We start from the raw sequence: 18,912 nt of genomic DNA, 5'->3' as shown, positions 1-18,912 counted from the left end.
ATGAGCGGTGGACGCTAATCTGGTGAACTGGGTTAGTTTTCCCACTCCTACATATGAAGTCAGCTGGGCTAGTCACAGCTCTCTTAGAGCTGTGTTGCCCCACCTGCCTCACAGGGCGTCTGTTGTGGGCAGGAGAAGGGGATTGTAAACCAGTTTGATCCTTAAGCTGTAGAGAAAGTCAGCATATAAAAAACAACTATTCTTCTTCTTTTAAGAACTCTTCTTCTTTAAGATTTGTTCTCAATAGACTAACACCCTAACACCCTTCTGGAAATGTTCCTTTATTGAGTGACTTCAGTCCCTCTTATCTTAGCCCACGAATGTGTTAATCTCTTGCGGTAATCAATATTTGTTTTCCACTGTTCTAACTCTTAACTACATAATAATTAAATACATTTACTTTATGTAATTTACAGAAGCTCAAGAGACCCTTCAGCATATTCAGGGGGGACTATTTCCTTTCTAATTTATAATGTAACAAGTAAATCAGCTTGTGTTGTAATCAACAACTATGGTGTTTGCAGGCTTTGTGAACAATGTTCCATATGAGAATAGGTTAAAATGGCAGGCTTTTAAGAAGGGAGGAGATTTGGGGTTTGTTATTTTATTTTGGTTTTAATTGGAAATGTTTTTAAATATTATTGTAAGCCACCTTAAGCCACAAGGAAAGGAAAGGTAAAAATGTTTTAATAAATAAATATTGAACCAGAGTAATGTAGACCTACCACTTTTACATACACACCTTATTCATTAATCATGCCCGACTGAATTTTGTGTAAATGGAAAAAATAAAGAAAATGGCTCTGTCGTAGTTGCAATGCAAAAACTGTAGCAATTTTAAAAATAGGAATTTAAATGATTACAGTGCTTACCAATACCTGGATTATGCATCTAGGCTACTGATATCTGTTTCTATATTTTTATTGACTTACAAATACCTTGAAATCAAAAGTACATACTTTCAGTACCTTTATTCTCATTTTTAACAGTCCTATATTTTCCCTCCCAAAGAAAAAGCCTAGTATCAGTTCAGTCAGTACACATTTGTTGCTCAACCAAACAAATTCCATCTGGAATTTTTGTGTATGCATTATAATGCTTGCATAATAAACTGACTTTCAAACTGTTTTGTCAACATCAAGGTATGAAAATCTTGATTTGGATCACAGTTAGTTGAGAGTTCTAATTTCTTATGTTCCACTATTCATCTTTTCTGTTGTCCGTCACTCCAAATTGGTCATCCTTTTCAGTTCAAAAACCCAGTCTGGATCATCTTCTGCTTCAAAGTCCCTACAAAATGATTATGTAAAGTCAGATTTTATTACAACAATTTTTTAAAAATCAAAGAGAACCAAAGGGTCAGGAGGACCTCTAATCTCCCATAATGAACTTCCAGGATCTAGACAGAATCTACAGGAGATATTCTTTTCTTTAAAATGGTTTAATTTGATTTCCTGTTCAACCTTCTTTTTTAACAACCTAAACAATTTTTCTTAGTATTCAGTCTAAATCTGATTTAATTCAGTGTGAACACATTTTTTCTTCCTTGTGTAAATCAGCCTAACCTGCACATGTGGAAGGGAGTTTCTTCTCCAGAGGACAATCTTTTACATATGTGAAAGATACTAGCAAATCCTTCTCCACCTAGTAGCAACTTTCCCCCCTAAAGAATCTCCAAATTCTTTAGTGGCTCAGGGTTACCAGCTCTGGGTTGGGAAATACCACCTGGAGAATGGCAACCCTAGGTAGTACCCAAGAGAGGGGGGAGAGGGGAGATTATCATTCAAAGAGGGCATCTATGGTGTTTTTAATGTCAAAATAAGCATGAAATAAATAATATTAAACTACTGGTAGGTGGTTTTCTATAAAGAAAAGAGAAGCAGTCATTGAAACCTAAAAATATATATATTAGAACAATGTTTTCAGAAATGACTGAAACATACGTGTCTTCCTCATCAGATCTTGATTCAAGTCTCTCAGGGCCCTCCATCGTAATTTCACCATCTGTTTCATCAGATGCTTTGGTTTCTTCAGTAAGTGGTCCTCTCAATAGATCATCTGAGCCTTTAAATATTAGCAAAATAAAAAGTCACGTCAGTTGCCCCTTCCTCAAATACTAGCAGTGCAGTCCTGCAGACTTAACTCTAGTCTAAGCTCACTGATTTCAAATGGACTGAGATTGGAGTAACTTTGCACAGAGTTGCACTGTAAACAATTCAGTGTTTTAGGATGCCTTCCCACCCAACATAGGGTCTCAAGGTGGCAAACAATAAAAACATTAAATCAACCTTGATCAAGTAAAAAAATATGGATACATAAAACCATTTAAAACAAACATAGGCACATGAAGAGGAACAAGGATCAACAAGAAAGTCTCCACCTGCTAGCAGAAAGCAAGGATTAAGGGGACAGGCAAATCTCTCTAAGAAGGGAATGCCATAATTTTGGTGCCATGACCAAGAAGGCCCTTTCTCAAGTTGCCACACTTCTGGCTTCAGATGGTGGTGGCACCCAAAGCAGGGTCTTTGCAGATGACTGTAACAATTGGGTAGGATGGGAGTAAGCAGTCCTTAAGGTATGCTTAAGGTATAATGTTTGATATAAGAAAAACATACATATCACTGCTAAATCTTACATCTCATTAAGAGTTAAATGCCTCAGTTTAGTTAGGAAACCTCTCCTACTGTCAAATATTCTTTACTAAGTTGAATATTTTTGTTCATGGTGAATTTGCACCATTGGACCTTGCTGACCTTTTCCCTGCTTATTCCCTTTAAGCAGAAGCTAACCCTGGCTACTATATGACACTGCCTTAAGAGTCCTTCTTCTTCCTACTTCTTTCAGCATATCTCTAATCCCAGTTGAGGACACATTTAATAACTACGCTAAACTATGTTAGTAAGCGGAAGGTGGTTGGAAATAAGTCTCAATTTGCATAGTGCGTACACTCATCCAACTTTAGTCTTTAGCAAACAGGTGTTACAAGGTTTTGTTGTTTGAAAAAAAATGGTAACTTCTGATCAAATCAGAAGTTACCATGCCTCAAGTGAGACATCGCATTTCCTGAACTTCAATAATGGTTTGGAGATCGCCAATGTGCGATGCTCCCTCCACTTCCACACACAGATTTCCCCTCCCTCTATGACTGCCTATGTCCAAAATTAGAACAAACTATGGTTGGCTAATCTCAAACCACGATTGCAAGCTTACTTCAAACCATGGTTTGGAGATCGGGAAACACGAAGCCTCAGCTGAGCTAGAGAGACCAAAGAAATGTGACTGTACAGCATGGGAAATCTTAAACTACTTTCACCTTACAAAAAAAACCCAAAAAACAAAATCTCCAAATTTAATTGGGGTTATGAGCACACATAAATATGCACACTCCGTATTTAATAAGAAAAAGAAGTAAAATACCACAGCATAAGAGGAAAAGGTAAAAAGGTGTGGGAAATGCCTGAAGATTAGCACTGGGACAGTGGCAGACAAAAGTGGAGAAGAAATTAGGATTAGATTGCTACACACACTGTAACTAGCTATGAGGCTTCCGCTCTGGAAGACAATTGCCTGTTGTGGGGAGGAGGAGCAGGAGGGAGCTGGCCCTGCCCCCTGCCTCCTCTCAATCACAAGGTCATCTGCCAGGGTGACTGCAGGGAGTATGTGGCCGCACAAACCCTCCCTCTCCACGATCAGTGACATTCCAAAACTTGACAGTTCCTCTTTCAGCATTCCCCTGTTTTGCAGGGGGGAAATGACAGCTTTTCCCGTTCCCTCTGCTCTAACAGATTCTTATCTTAAGGAAAGCAAACTGTTTATGTAGGATCCGCATCGAAACAACACTCTGATACTTTATGAAAAAGATTATTTTGGTCTTCTGGTTAAGTTGCCAACCTCCAGGTGGTGGCTGGAGATCTCCTGCTATTACAATTGATTTCCAGGCAACAGCTCAGTTCACCTGAAGAAAACGGCCGCTTTGGAAGGTGGACTCAATGGCATTATACCCCATTGAAGTCCCTCCCCTTCCCAAAACCTGCCCTCCTCAGGGTCTACCCCCAAAATCTACAGGTATTTCCCAACCAGGAACTAGCAACCCTACTTCTGATGGATTTTTTTCCTGCTATACCTCTCCATCTGAGCTCCAAACAACTATGAGAGACAAAACAGCATCCTCAGAAGCTTCAACAATGTAAATATCACATCGCTACGCAACACTGATTGAACGGAAACTGAACTGGCTCTGCAAAACTTTTAATAAAATAACCGACTTCAGCCACATGCACGTTCCCTTGAGGGATCTGGTCTCCGAAGGATGAAGGGGAGGCTTGACAGCACCAATCACCTGTTCAACAAGTGTTAACGTTCAGTTCCTCGGACACAGCAGAAGGCACATGGATTTTTAGACTGGTAATTTTATATGCCCATGTCTGTAGTATCTTGAGTGGCAGGCCACCGGGGCAACATGATTTACCTGCTTTGTAGATGGTGTATGTTTTAAAGGCTAAACTGATATCAGCATTGTGGAGAATATTCAAGACAGTTTCAGGAGGCTGCTTGGTCCACTGCTTACGTGTGATATTTTCACCATATTTTCTCACTTGACCACCTACTTAAAAGAAGAATAAACATTAAACAAGTCACCCGCACAGATTCACTATAAAAGCAAAACTAATTTCAGAAAATACAGAAGAAGAATATTGGTAGTCTGTATATAAGAAAAAAAACCTGGTGCATTTTAACGTGTATGTATATGTATACCTATCACTTTCTAATACCACTTTGTGTAAATCTGACTGTTGCTCATGAATTTTTGCCAAAATAAACCACAGCACATTGGTCCTGACCTGGATAGCCCCAGGCTAGCCTGATCTCCTCAGATCTCAGAAGCTAAGCAGGATCAGCCCTGGCTAGTATTTGGATGGGAGACCACCAAAGAAGTTCAGGGTTGCTACACAGAAGAAGGCACTGGCAAACCACCTCTGTTAGTCTCTTGCCTTGAAAACCCTACAGGATCACCATAAGTCAGCTGTGACTTGACGGCAAAAAAACACACAGCACACTGAGATAGGAAATAGAATGTACTGGAAGTCTGACAGCAAATTCCTGAGCCTCGAGGGTGAAAGCCCTTAGGAGGCCGGGAAGGCGCTGTGCCAGCGTTCCACCCACCCCCCGCGCCCGGGCTACTTATGCTGGCGTTAGTGGCCCCAATGCCGGTGTGGAGGCCTGGATGCTGGGCGCCGCCACAGCAGTGCTGCCCCAGAATGCTGGCAGGGCCTTCCACTGGCGTCCCAGTTGTGTAAAGGCCCACGCCAGTGTTCCGGGGGGTGATCCGGCATCCTGGGAGGTGTTCCCAGGGAATTCTGGGGGGAGGAGCTGCCATTAGGCAGCCTCCTTTCCCCTTTCACCCTGGGTATGCCGACGGGGAGAAGAGCGAGGCTGCGCCTGCTTTTTAACAAGCGCAGCTTTGCTTTTCTCTATGGGGCGAAAAGCCCCATCAAGATTTTTTAAAGCCTTTAAAAGGCTTTTTTGGGGGTTTTGGTGCCAGGGAAACGGGTTAGGAGACGTTCCGGGGTGGCGCTGAGGCCACTAATACCGGCATAAGTAGCCCGGGTGCCGGCGTGGGGGGCCCGGGCGCCGGCGCAGTGCCTTCCTGGCCTCCTAAGGGCTTTCGCTCTCGAGCTCAGGAATGCACTGTAAGTCATCTGGATATCTTTGCATTTTATATACTCTAATTTGGAGTAAGATTTTGGGTTACAGCCAGTGAAAAATTTCTACTAACAGAAAAGGGGGGGTGGATCATTTATTTCAACCTCATGCTGTTCCTGGGGGTTGCCTGCCCCCCATGAGTGGCATTGTGGGGGGGAGCATTGGGGGCTGTGGTAGGAAGGGAGAAAGTGAGGAAGTCCTGATTCACTGACAGAAATCCCTTCCATCAGCAGAGATTTTTAACTTGATCCAACCTACATATTTGAGGGATTCAGAAGTAATAATCGAGATGAACTGCCGTCTTTAAAAGCCACAGTGATTTCTAACGATACATAACGCAATGAAGATACCAAATCTTGTCTTACTTGCATCCTCTTTGGTTGTAACACTGGAAGAAAGTAGAGGGGCCTTGTCTAGGATGTTGACCACAGTACTGGATCTTCCCTTTTCCCACTGTCGTCTCTGGGGGCTTGGTAAAGCTGCTTCTGGGGGAACTTCATACTTCCCTAATAAAATGGTTTATGCAATTTTTGTGAATCAGTTCTATGTGACATTTAACAGGGGATTCCAGCTACGGCATTTGTGTAATCCAGAGGTTCCCAATGAGGTGCCCATGGGCACCCATGGGCACCCATGGACACCTTTACTAATGCCTACCAAGTGTTTTCCGCTAGTGGGCAAGGCCAGGTGGGGTTTTTGCCCTGCAGGGCTTCTGATTGGCCACCGAAGATCTGACTGGCCATGCAGATTAAAAGGCATCCTGTTAAATAGAGTTTATGCCTGAATCGTCGAAGAGTTATCACTAGAGTTATGCATAACCTTGCTCTGACATTTTCAGGCTGACTCCGCCTCCTGTGGTTGTGCCCACTATCCTGTGACAAAATTCCAAAGGCGCTCACAAGTTCAAAAACGTTGAGGACCTCTGTTGTAATCTGATTCCAAAGTTAAAGATACATTTTATTTGGAACTTTTTCAACACTAAGGCTGCAATCCTATGGGCACTTTCTTGGAAGTAAGTCCTACTGAATAACATGGGACTTTCTTAGGATTGCTCCTGAAATTAACTATTTTCAAATTTGCACATGTACAGGCCTTATTCCTTTAATATTGTGTACCTTTAGTGGTAGGACCCCTCAAAAAAACTCAGGGGAGCAACTCACAGATCACCTGAACTGATGTAAGCCCAAACAATATCATCAGAATGAGACCCAGCCCTTTAACTTACTTACTTTAACTTACTACATCTATACCTGTTTTCTCCAATCCCATTTCACTGAGTCCCTTGGAAACAAGCTCCAGTTCTGAACAGCTAGTCTTGCATCTTGTGTATTTTCCTTCCTCCTTGAAAAGGTTTAAGATCAATATAAATCATAACAGAGCTCAACAGAATTCAATAATAATTCATCTTGTTTTGCTAGGTTGTAATTAGTAAGCACATTTTTAACTACATTTGCCAAAACATATGTAAAAAGAAATGCTCTGAATACTATTAGTAATGTGATACAATTATATTTCATGCCAGGAGAGAGAGAATCCTGCTCTGTGATACCAAGCACAAACTCAGAACTGTGTTACCCAAAACTGCCTTTTTGAAAGAACAGAGAATACAATGTACATGTTGCAGTGAATATTCAAAACACAATCAGCAATCACATTCACAAGGGCCTTATGTCTGACCCTCACACATCTGCTGAATGTCCAGAAAATAAAGACAAAGACCAGATTGCAGGCAGTCGTTCAATAGTCATTGCCAATATTCATTAGCCTAGCTCCATAATTAAAGTTATTCAGTGGATCAGTGTTGGACAGGATCAACTTTCCCTCATAGTTTCTGACAGTCCACACATTCTCTCCTCTACATACTTCATCCTGGATATTGTCAACATTCTGTAGTTTTCTGCATTTTGAACTTTCGCTGTAACATATATAGTAAGTACTATAATTCAGTGAGCCTCCCAAAATTTTGCTCTTGGAGAGTCAAAAGCCCACTGTGGGGGCAAAATTAAGAGTGAGATTTTGATAGAGAACACCATCCCTTCCTCAACCAATAGAAGTTCCATTATGAAAAGGTAAGGTCAAAGTCTTCTATATATTGAAGTGCTATAATGGTAAAATCATCAACAATACCACTGAAGTAACTATACTAGGTTTATATACTATGACAAAATATGGCCTATACAAAATAAGAAAAGTATGTCTAGTTTTCCAGAGACAAAAGCATACCATTACCTCTGCTGAATCAAAATTTTTGATAAGCTTCGCCAAGCAGTTTCTGTTAAGAATTGTACTAGCTGATGGACGGTTCCTGGGATTCTTCTTAAACATTTGCTTTATCAAATAGTGAAGGTCGTAAGTATAGTGGGATGGAAGAGGGCTGTAGTATCCGTTACATATCTTTAGGATAAGATGTTTCCAGCTATTGGCTTGAAACTATATTGAACAAATATAGGAAGAAAGCATGTGGATTAATAATAGAATACATAAAGTGCCTCAAAAATCTAGGCATTGTAGAAAAGGAGATTACTATAGTTTTTGTATAAATGACTGTTAATGACCAAGAAGTACCTGTTATATTACTGAACTAGCCTAGAAGTCTTCAAGAATATCTTACTTCAAGACTGCTGCAACTTGCAATACTAGTTTTTGCTTTAAAAACAACAGTGGTTGAAATTTGATCTCTCTCTCTCTCTCTCTCTGGATATCAGTTGCCTGAGAGCCAGCATGGTGTAGTGGTTAAGAGCAGTGGAGTCTGATCTGGAGAACCGGGTTTGATTCCCCACTCCTCCACATGAGCAGCGGAGGCTAATCTGGTGAACTGGATTCGTTTCCCCACTCCTACACACAAAGCCAGCTGGATGACCTTGGGCTAGTCACACTCTCTCGGCCCCACTTACTTCACAAGGTGCCTGTTGTGGGGAGGGTCAGTCACACACTCTTTGCTTAGCCTACCTTTCCGGGTTGTTTTTGTAAGGATAAAATAGAGGAGGGGAGGGCAACATTGTAAATTGCTTTGGGTTCCCACTGGGGAGAAAAGTGGGATATAAATATCTCAATAAATAAATACACCTCCAATTTATTTGCAACGATGAAGTAAGATTCATTTCCACAGTACTATTTTTGTAACGCTCCACACTAATATATATACAGAGCAATGAATGGAAAAGGCTGTTGTGTAGGTTTTTACATTCTGATGTCAGTGTCAGGAAGCCCCTGAGTATGAAACCACAACATAAAACCTCGTCCTGAATCAGTGCCTGAAAGTAATTCACATACAAGACAGTACTTACCGGATGCTTAAGAGTACACAGCTCATATAAAATGCATCCTAGGGACCATATATCACTAGAAAGACAGATTTGAAAAGTCCATTATTTAAGGCCATAGTTTAATGTCACATTTACTGCCAATGAAATCTTGTGTGTGCACAGATGGGTGGGAATAAAAACAAGCCATAAAATAAAGGTATAAATAAAGACATCTAGAATTGTAGTACAGTACCAGCGGACTCTAATCTGGAGAACCAGGTTCGATTCCCCACTCCTCCACACGAAGCCTGCTGGGTGACCTTGGGCCAGTCACAGTTCTCACAGAACTCTCTCAGCTGACGTGGAGCCAGGCAATGGCAAACCACTTCCGAATGTCTCTTGCCTTGAAAAACCTGTGGGGTCGCCATAAGTCAGCTGTGACTTGACGGCACGTTCCACCACCACACACCAGCAAAATAAAACAGCTGGGCCCATTACATGCCCTTCATATAACAATTTAGGGTGGGCAGTTGGCATCCTAGCTATTTTACAAGTTACTTATGAGCTGCAGTGTGGAGAAATCCCACCCCAGATTGAGTGATCTCATCTTAGCTATGAAGGCAAGTGATAAGCATTGCAAACGGTGCAGAGTGGAGTGTAATACCAGCACTACATTAGAAATTGGGATTGGGGGGAGAGAAGTAGGCACAATCCTTATTACTCTCTTCATCCCACCTGCTAAAATCTCAATAGTCAACAGCACAACAGGCTGCCATAAGGAGTTCCCTATGGGGCAAGGCATGTGATTTATACATGCATTTATCAGACTTCTGGCAAAATCCCCTTGGCACATCAGCTTCCTGCTATTGGCTCGATCTAAGATGGCGGAAACATTATTAGCATTGCTCTGAGGCTCTCCCATGACTTTGCTTTTAATTCCTACTAATTCCATTTGTAAAGCTGTCGGAGCAACTCTTGGCTGTTCAGAACTTGTAAGAACATCTGTGTGTTTGTTGTTTTGGCTCCTTCCTCAACTATCTACGGTAGGACTCTAATCTTATCTGCCTGGTTGCTGAGTAATGCTAGCTTGGGGACGTCTCGTTATAGCCTTGTTATATCACGGAGCTAACTTCTTCGGCCTCAAAGAAATAACACTAAGAGATAGTCTGCACTTTGGCTATTGGTTCAGCAGATCGCATATGGCTTGGAACCACCAGAGAATGTCTATGGTTGCAAGAGAGGTGCAATTTCCGTTGATTCCACCTTTTCCACAGCAGATCTCTGACTCCCCTGACTGCTGTTCCGAGGGTCCTGTGCTGCCCCAGCAGAAAGCGAGGTGTTACATAGAAAATGTTTGTAGTAGTTAGCCCTTTAAGACTTAGAATCGTGGGCAATGTAGTCCAGACCAACACTAGGTCAGATATGTCTGAACTGAACGCTAATTGGCTATCAGAGCTTCTTCTTACCACAACTCCCTCTGGCCCGGGTAAAATGAAATCCTTTGTTCTACCGTGACCGAGGCAGAAGAGAAAGGAGGCTCCCAATTCATCTGTTTTTTTCACGGACTCTAGACATATTCTGCATCTACCTTTCCTGTTCAGTGATGCGTGAGTCGAGAGATTCATCCTTATGCATTTGTGTGAAGAAATAATAAAGATGTAATCTTGTGGACATTAAGAGTTCTGTTGTCACTACTCAAAAAGGGCCTGGAGTGCCAGCGCTGGAAGAGACAGGTCCTTTGACTCCCCCAAGCAGCATTTTGGGGGGGGGGAGTTTTTTGCACTGCAGCAGGAGGGGGAAGGAGACGAAGCCACACTTTGTGGACAGAAATCCCTTCTGTCTCCAGTAACCTTCCAGCCGATCCAAGCCATGGAATGCAGTTTGTGCAGTCTGGGTTCGCTGGATTGGAGCAACAGCCCACAAAAGCCTCCAGTATTTGTTTGGCGTGGAGTTCTTTGATCACATGTTCATATAGCCCTTCACTACACTTGCCTAGATTTTTCCATCTGCTACCAAAGCTAATCTCTGTCACAAGTTCCAGATTCTGCAGAGTTCAATCTTGGGTTCAAAATAAAGCCAGTCTATTGAGTAATTCCATTCAGAATATATGCATAGCTTGAGAAACTTTTTTTCAAAAACTCTGATTAACACTCCTTACCTTTTATTGTTGTAAGGTGTGTTTTCCCATATTTCTGGAGGCACGTAATAAGGGGTTCCCACGTAAGAACAAGCGTATGCCTTCGGGCTGTTCCAAGAACAATTAAAACAATGTGAGAAAACAACACACAACGTGTCTACATCAACTAGCAAGTAGTGTAGCAGTCTCTGACATGATCATGGTATCTTGTGAACATGTGCAGAATTAATTCCATATAGAGCTTAAACACATCATACACATACAGAGGTTTGTGTAATGTATAATGAAAGTCTGTGTCATGCTGACAGGCAACTCTGTGTCATGCTGACAGGCTAGCTCAAGGTTAGCTCTAATCAAAGCTAACTACTAAAGTTACTCTGGCTTGCCCTTGAAGGGGCAGCGTAAAAGTCATCTTTCTGACTTAGCTGCCAGATGTCAGAATCTTAATGTACTAAGAGTGCATTAATAGTTGGAATAGTTGGCATTATAGTTCTCTCAACGATGAGAGTAATATGCTTCCTTGCTCTACTGTAATCTTGCCAGAATACAAACCTGCTAACTAATGTAAACAAAACACTTTGCAAAGTGACAATGTCAGCTAAAATTATGTTTCATGAGTTATATAGTTAAACGTTGTGCTACAGATTTCTAAGTAGTCTCATTTAATGCGTATAGTCCTAACGAAGAGGATGGTATAGAAATTAAATATGTAACTTGATCATGTAACTCAGAAATAAGGATTTATACTTTAGGCACAGAGGACTGAAAGGGAAGGATGTCCATATTTGGACAACAAGATATCATAAGACAGGAAAAGAAGCCACTAAGCTCCTGGTTTTGGATAAGAAAGGGAAATAAAGGTACCCTTTCGAGGGCTCAGGAAGAGGAGAAAGGAACAATCTTCACTCTTAATGGGTCTAGAAATAGTATAAATACCAGCCACAGTCCAGCTTGCATTTTAGAGTGCTATGACTGGCAGACTGCAGCTGTCTGATGTAGCACTTCTCCATCTCAAAAGGCTTGAGATGTAAAACATTGAAACTCTGATCCTTGCGTGGACAGAAGTTCTCAGATATCTTGAAATATCAAGATCTGGATATTTCAACATATCTTACTTACAGTCTTCTTGTGAGACTGCTCTATTCCTAGAAGAGGATAGAGACCCTTAGAATTCCTATTCTTTGAATGGGAATCTAAGTGCAGTGATCTTTCCATGTATTGGAACACTGAGAGTCCATCAGATTTATGGATTCTTACAGACTAAGCCTATTTGGCTTACCAATGCTAAGAAGCATCCTGAATACAGGGCTAATAGCTAGACCTCTGAGATTGTGTCAGAACGTCCTCTACTTAACAGAGGGACTTCTGAACCTCCTCAGAGCAAGAGACCAGAGAAGTTCCTGAAGGGAAAGGAGATTCTCTGTTCTCTGTGAGATATGCACAATGCACATACACAGATTGGCACAGTCAAAGAGACTGTAAACAGCTTTAAGCTAACACATAGTATTTATATATTCAGCATTGCTGTCTAAAACTAGAAAGAGCATGCATAGCATGTACATACACAATGCCTGATCTTAATGATGATCAGTTAAGAATATTAATAGAAGTCTTTAAAGGACTCCAGATGACACAGATGACACAGCAAGGTATAGTGTGTCTTCTGTACAGAAATGTTATGATGTTTTGAATGATTTAAGTTAGGATGCTTCTAACCAAATCTTTCTCCAAAGAATTAACCATATTCTGACAGGATTTCTGTAACCTTATATTCTGAATGAAGGTGCATTGCACTAAGGATACTTTATGAGTATATTCTAACTAAGATACTCCTTTATGGAGGCATAGAGAATGTGAATGATTACTTGCTACATAAACATGTTTAAGACTAATGATGTCTATCCTTATATGATATTTTAAGGCTTTGCAACCAAAAAGCATATATTGTATAATGTAAATAAATGTGTTTTTTATATATACTTCTACTCTTGTCCATTATTATAAATTTATTGGCGTGTTCAAGAGATGTCCTAGAAGCAATAACAAGTTTCTAGGAACCGTTGATTCCGGTCTAGTGGTGTCTCGCTGAATAAGATAACTCCATTTCTCAGTAAATGGTACATTCTAAGAGTGTAGGCACTTAACGGCCCGAACCGCGACAGTAGTTTTTAAAAGTACGGCAGCAATGCAAATGTGATAATTTACGTGCCTGGTAAGAAGAAGTGCAGATCCAAAATCTCCCAGTTTTACTTTTCCATTTTGCGTGAGAAGTATATTCTGTAGCACAAAATAGGAAGAATATGCACACATGAAGCAGTTTATCAAACTCTATCACTCCCCATGCCCTGACCTGGATGGCCCAGGCTAGCCTGATCTCGTCAGATCACAGAAGCTAAGCAGGGTCAGCCCTGGTTAGTATTTGGATGGGAGACCACCAAGGAATACCAGGGTTGCTATGCAGAGGAAAGCACTGGCCTATGAGGAGTGGTTAAAATGCTTAGGGTTGTTTAGCTTGGAAAGAAGGCGGCTGAGGGGAGACATGATAGAGGTCTATAAAATTATGCATGGTTTGGAGAGTGGACAGGGAGAGGTTTTTCTCCCTCTCCCATAATACTAGAACGCGGGGTCATATGCTGAAGCTGGAGGGTGAGAGACAACGCATAGTTAAACTGTGGAACTCCCTGTCCCAAAATGGGGTGATGGCTGCCAACTTGGAAGGCTTTAAGAGGGGAGTGGACATGTTCATGGAGGAAAGGGGTATTCATGGCTACTAGTTAAAATAGATACTGGTCATGATGCATACCTATTCTCGCCAGGATTAGAGGAGCACGCCTGTTGTCTTGGGTGCTGTGGAACACAGGCAGGATGTTGCTGATGCAGTCGTATTGTTTGGGGGCTTCCTGGAGGCACCTGGTTGGCCACTGTGTGAGCAGACTGCTGGACTTGATGGGCCTTGGTCTGATCCAGCAGGGCTTTTCTTATGTTCTTATGGCAAACCACCTCTGTTAGTCTCTTGCCATGAAAACCCCAAAAAGGGGTCACCATAAGTTGGCTGTGACTTGACAGCACTTTACACACACACACACACATCACTCCCCATGGTAATGTTCTCTGAGTAAATCACCATTCAATTAAAATTTGTTTTGCTGGTGGCAACGCTGTGCCCTAGTCCAGTTAAGCTGGCTAACGTACCCCAAGAAGTAAAGTCAAAAGCCCCAGAAAAAAGGAGATAAAACAGCAACAATGATAGCTGCTCCCTCTGAAACCCTGGCAATTATGCTGTTATCCACTAAGCACAGCCTCACTCTTCAGCAGTGCCCTAGTTGGCATGGTGTAGTGTAGGCATCCCCAACATGGTGCCTCACCCCGCAACAGACACCCTGTGAAGTAGGTAGGGCTGAGAGTGTTCAGACAGAACTGTGACTAGCCCAAGGTCACCCAGCTGGCTTCATGTGGAAGAGTGGGGAAACCAACCTGGTTCACCAGATGATAGTCCGCTGCTCATGTGGAGGAGTGGGGAATCAAACCCAGTTCTCCGGATCAGAGTCCACTACTCTTAACCACCGCTCTTAACCACTACAACACGTTGGCTCTTTGCAGGGTGATGTTGGGGCAGTCTCATTCTCATCCTAACCTACTTTACAGGGTGGTGGTTATGAGAAAATGGAGGCAGGAAGAAATATTTTCTGAAGTACTTTGAGTACCCACTGGGGAGAGAAGAAGGATATAAATGAATGAATGAATGAATGAATGAATGAATGCATATATTAGCACTAAGACACTATCCAATACTCAGCAATGAACCCTGACCTGATATCATTCAGCTCGACCCACACACTCTCAAACACAATGCCCTCATCTGATTATGGGCTCTCTTGCCATCAGTCAAACCAGCTGTGCTTTGAAGAAGGATACGCATTACAAAAGAGCAGGCATTAGGTTTTCATTTTTTTCTGATGTATTTTTTTTTTCTTTAAGAGGGAGTGGAAAAATAGCAGTTATAGTCATTAGGGGATTTTAGTCACCTTGGATTTGATGTCTCTGTGCAATACACGTCTGTTGTGTATATACTTCACACCCAGGCACATCTGCGCGAACCAGTTAAGTATCTGGGGAAGGGAAGAAGACACAGCACATAGATTTTGTGCTTTATTGATAAAATGGGGAAAGGGAGAAGTATCCTAAAAATTACTATGCATTTCAATCAGTATTCTGTTCTTACCGTATCTTCTGGGAACAACCTTCCCTTTTGAAGCTTAATTTTTTGCAGGAGATCTCCCTCGTCACAGTATTCCATCACTATGTACAGGTGTCCATCAGCTTATTTAAGAGAATTCAAGATACGTTACTAGCAGCATTGGTGTGCAAAATGTATTACTGTGTACAAAATGTATTACAGTGTAGCATCAATAGTGCACCAGACCAAGACAGAGATACAAAGGATGTCCAATTCTACAAATGCAATCATGTAAATAAACAGTTTAAATGTTAATATTTACCTTCAAATGATTCCTTGTAAGTGACAATATTTGGGTGTTTCATCTTAGCCAACAGAACAGATTCATTCCAAGATCTCTGTGTATCAGACTGCAAACATGTTGTTAGTCACAGAAATTATATCACGTCTGCATTAACAAACCTTTAAATATACTACAGGATATTTAAAAAATACTTACTAGATTGTGTGATGCATGGAACCAATTAGTACTCATAAAAACAATTAAAAGTTGAAAACACAATTTAAAAGTATATGCTAGTCAAGAGAGCAAACAAGTTAAAAAAAAACAAAATAGAAACACAATTTATTCCCAACTATCCAACATCCTGCCAAAACGGAACTGTCTTTGCTGATCTTTGGAGAAAAATCTTCCTTACAAATTTATTTTAAAAAATTATATCCTTTCTCTCAACATAAGTTTCCAAGGTGGCTTGTCATGAGCACCAGTGTAGGTTAGTGGTTAGGGTGTCAAGACTAGGATCTGGGAGTAAAAGGTAAAGGTAGTCCCCTGTGCAAGCACCCGGTCATTACTGACCTATGGGGTAACATCACATCTTGACATTTACTAGGCAAACTTTGTTTACGGGGTGGTTTGCCAGTGCCTTCCTCAGTCGTCTGCACTTTACCCCCAGCAAGCTGGGTACTCGTTTTACCGACCTTGGAATTGAACTCAGGTCGTGAGCAGAGCTTTTGACTGCAGTACTGCAGCTTACCACTCTGCGCCACAGGGCTCTAGGATCAGGTTCAAATCCCCACTCTGCCATGGAAACTTGCTGGGTGATCTTGGGCCAGTCACGCCCTCTCAGCGTAACATACCTCATACAGTTACTGGTTGTGAGGATAAAATGGAGGAGAGGAGACCAATGTAAGCCAAGTCGGGTCCCCATTGGTGAGAAAGGCAGGATATAAATGAAGTCAATAAACAAATAAACATAAAACAAATAGATGCAGATGGTTATATAGGTAGAATTGTAGAGATGCATTTCTCAGGATAATTCTTTTGGTTATGTACTCGACCCAGTTAAAATACGGCCTGGCCTGAACATGGAGTAGAATGCCAAGGTGGTAGAAGCGGCTGTCCCATTTTAGACCTCCAGTGTGAAAACTCACACTGGTACTACTTGCCCATGTAAACACCCTGTGCAATTGAAAATTAATGCACAAGGGAGAGAGGTTCCAGCAGAACTCTTTGCCCGCTGTGCTAGTTTTCCACTTACAAGGATTTATTAGTGTACTTTGAACAATACAATCCCCTGCCCGCAGTCTGGGGTGGCACAGTCAATTTAGCACTCTTCCTCCTAATTACAACCTCATTCTACCGCATGCCTAGCCCAGGTGTCCTATTGAATCCAATGGCATACATAAGCTGCAACTAATTTAAGTCTCATTGCTTTAGTGAGACTTTGAATCCTATCCATGTTTATGCAGAAGCAAGTCCCAGCTAGTGCAATTGGACTGACTTGCAAGTAAGTGAACATAGGACAGCAGCCTTTGTCACATGTTAAATACTGTTTTGTTGCTAGATCATTGGTTCTCCCCTGCTTCCTCTGGGATGCAAGGAATTTTCACAACCAAGGCACAGCATTTTAGTTGGCTTGGAGGATACACCCAATTAGATTTCCCTTGAGATAAATCGCTGTACGGGTCTTAGCACTGGCTGAGGAGAAATTTCATATCATCTCATAGGTTTGCATGGCATTAGATTAATAAATAATTACCTTGGGAAGTCTTATTTCCTTCATTGCGTATTTCTGGCTTCCGTTCTTATGGTGGACCAAAAGAACTCTCCCAAATGATCCTTCTCCAAGCACTGACTGGACTGTGTACTCATCCATGGTTACCAAATTGCCTGAATCTTTTCAAGCAACTCTTGAGAACAGTAGTCTTTCTCTCCCCAGATTTCCTGCTTAAAGGTAGCAAAACGGCACACACAAAATTAGATGATTTCATATGGGACTAACCTATCCCACCTCCGCTCCATGCTGATTCCCTGCCTGTCTTCAACTATTATGCATAGGATGTATAGGATGCCATGTACAACGACTGAAATACTTATTGACACATTGGGGTTTATTTGTGAAGGGCAAAAGTGTGGTTAGTTGCCAGGCTTATGTGTTCCAGAGGAAAATGTGAGTGAGAAATGTCTTTTGCGAGCTCTCATTGCCACCAGAGGGGCTCCCAATCGCTCCTCCTTTGAATGGTGTACAAATTGTATGGGAATTAAAAGCTGTATACAGAATTTGTCGCCTCCTGCTCCAACGGAGTTGCCAACCTCCAGATGGGGCCTGGAGATCTCTCGGAACTACAACTGCTCTCCAGACAACAAAGATCAGTTGTAGGGTGAACTCTATGGCAGTGTACCCTGCTAAGGTCCCTTCCCTCTCCAAACCCCACTCTTCCCAGGCTTTAACCCCAAATCTCCAAGAATTTCCCAACCCAGAGCTGGCAACCCTATGCTTCATGTGGCCTGTCTCATTCTTAATTGTGTAATCTTAGTTCTGTATGTGTAAAGTGCCTTCAAGTCGCAGCTGACTTATGGCGACCCCTTTTGGGGTTTTCATGGCAAGAGACTAACAGGGGTGGTTTGCCAGTGCCTTCCTCTGCATTGTATATTGGATGTCTTATGCCTTCAGATTGCACTGCTTATGTTTTGTAAAGCTCAGATCAATCTACTGGTGGTCCCTGGCCCCCAAAGCATCCAGCTCAACCAGAGCCAGGGCCTTCTCAGCTCTGGCCCCGGACTGGTGGAATGCTCTGTCAAGTGAGCCCCGGGACCTGAAGCAATTCCACAGGGCCAATAAGACTGAGATGTTCCACCAGGGTTAGGGTTGAGGACAGCAACAGTTTTCATCTTGCTGGCCTCCCTCCCTTTTATTATCTACTTATGTCCTACTTATATTATCCTTCCCTTACTGACACTGTTTTACTCTTCCCCCCCCCCCATTGGTTCCCGCTGTTGTTTATGTTATATGGTTTTAGTGCGCTTTGGAAGTTTTAGAGATATTGTAGTTTGAAATTGTAAATGGTAGGAATTTGTACCTGCGTTGGAACTGTTCTCAGCAGCTCTCAGCCCGGCATATAAATTGAACAAACCAACAAACAATAAACCCGAAACGAGCAAAGTCCACATGATCACTGTTCAGTGATGACACAGCAAGAATTCCTGTTCCGTAACATGAAGATAATTTACAGTGGGTAGTCTATCTGCAGTAGTAGAAAAGGGCAAGAGTCCAGTAGCATCTTAAAGACTAACAAAAATATTTTCTGGCAGGGTATGAGCTTTCGTGAGCCACAGCTCACTTCTTCAGATACAGCTAGAATGTGAATCC

At 42.0% G+C, this 18,912-nt stretch overlaps 1 protein-coding gene across 1 annotated transcript; it reads right to left on the bottom strand.

Annotated features, from left to right (window-relative positions):
• Window positions 1-1,203: 1,203 nt before the first annotated feature.
• NEK3 (NIMA related kinase 3) lies at window positions 1,204-17,418 on the bottom strand. Its single transcript, XM_056856716.1, has 13 exons — window positions 17,302-17,418; window positions 15,585-15,672; window positions 15,308-15,405; window positions 15,111-15,194; window positions 13,295-13,362; window positions 11,107-11,193; window positions 8,991-9,045; window positions 7,933-8,133; window positions 6,939-7,044; window positions 6,069-6,188; window positions 4,469-4,603; window positions 1,944-2,064; window positions 1,204-1,290 (listed from the first exon to the last, which is right to left on the bottom strand). The coding sequence occupies exons 1-13, from the start codon at window positions 17,416-17,418 to the stop codon at window positions 1,224-1,226; spliced, it is 1,347 nt and encodes a 448-aa protein (XP_056712694.1). The 3' UTR covers window positions 1,204-1,223.
• Between the last annotated feature and the right edge of the window lie 1,494 nt (window positions 17,419-18,912).

This window comes from Euleptes europaea, chromosome 10, assembly GCF_029931775.1.
Source record: "Euleptes europaea isolate rEulEur1 chromosome 10, rEulEur1.hap1, whole genome shotgun sequence".
Classification (NCBI taxonomy): Eukaryota; Metazoa; Chordata; class Lepidosauria; order Squamata; family Sphaerodactylidae; genus Euleptes; species Euleptes europaea.
This window is presented reverse-complemented; position numbering and strand designations above follow the sequence as displayed.

Bases quoted from the DNA above. Each gene is read 5' to 3' on its own strand.
- NEK3 (XM_056856716.1), bottom strand. From the start codon at position 17,418: ATGGATGAGTACACAGTCCAGTCAGTGCTTGGAGAAGGATCATTTGGG. The intron at 15,195-15,307 runs GTAAGAACAGAA...TCCCTTCCCCAG, and splicing joins GGTTGTTCCCAGAAGATACG to ATACTTAACTGGTTCGCGCA. The intron at 2,065-4,468 runs GTAAATCATGTT...TAATATTTAAAG, and splicing joins ATACACCATCTACAAAGCAG to GCTCAGATGATCTATTGAGA.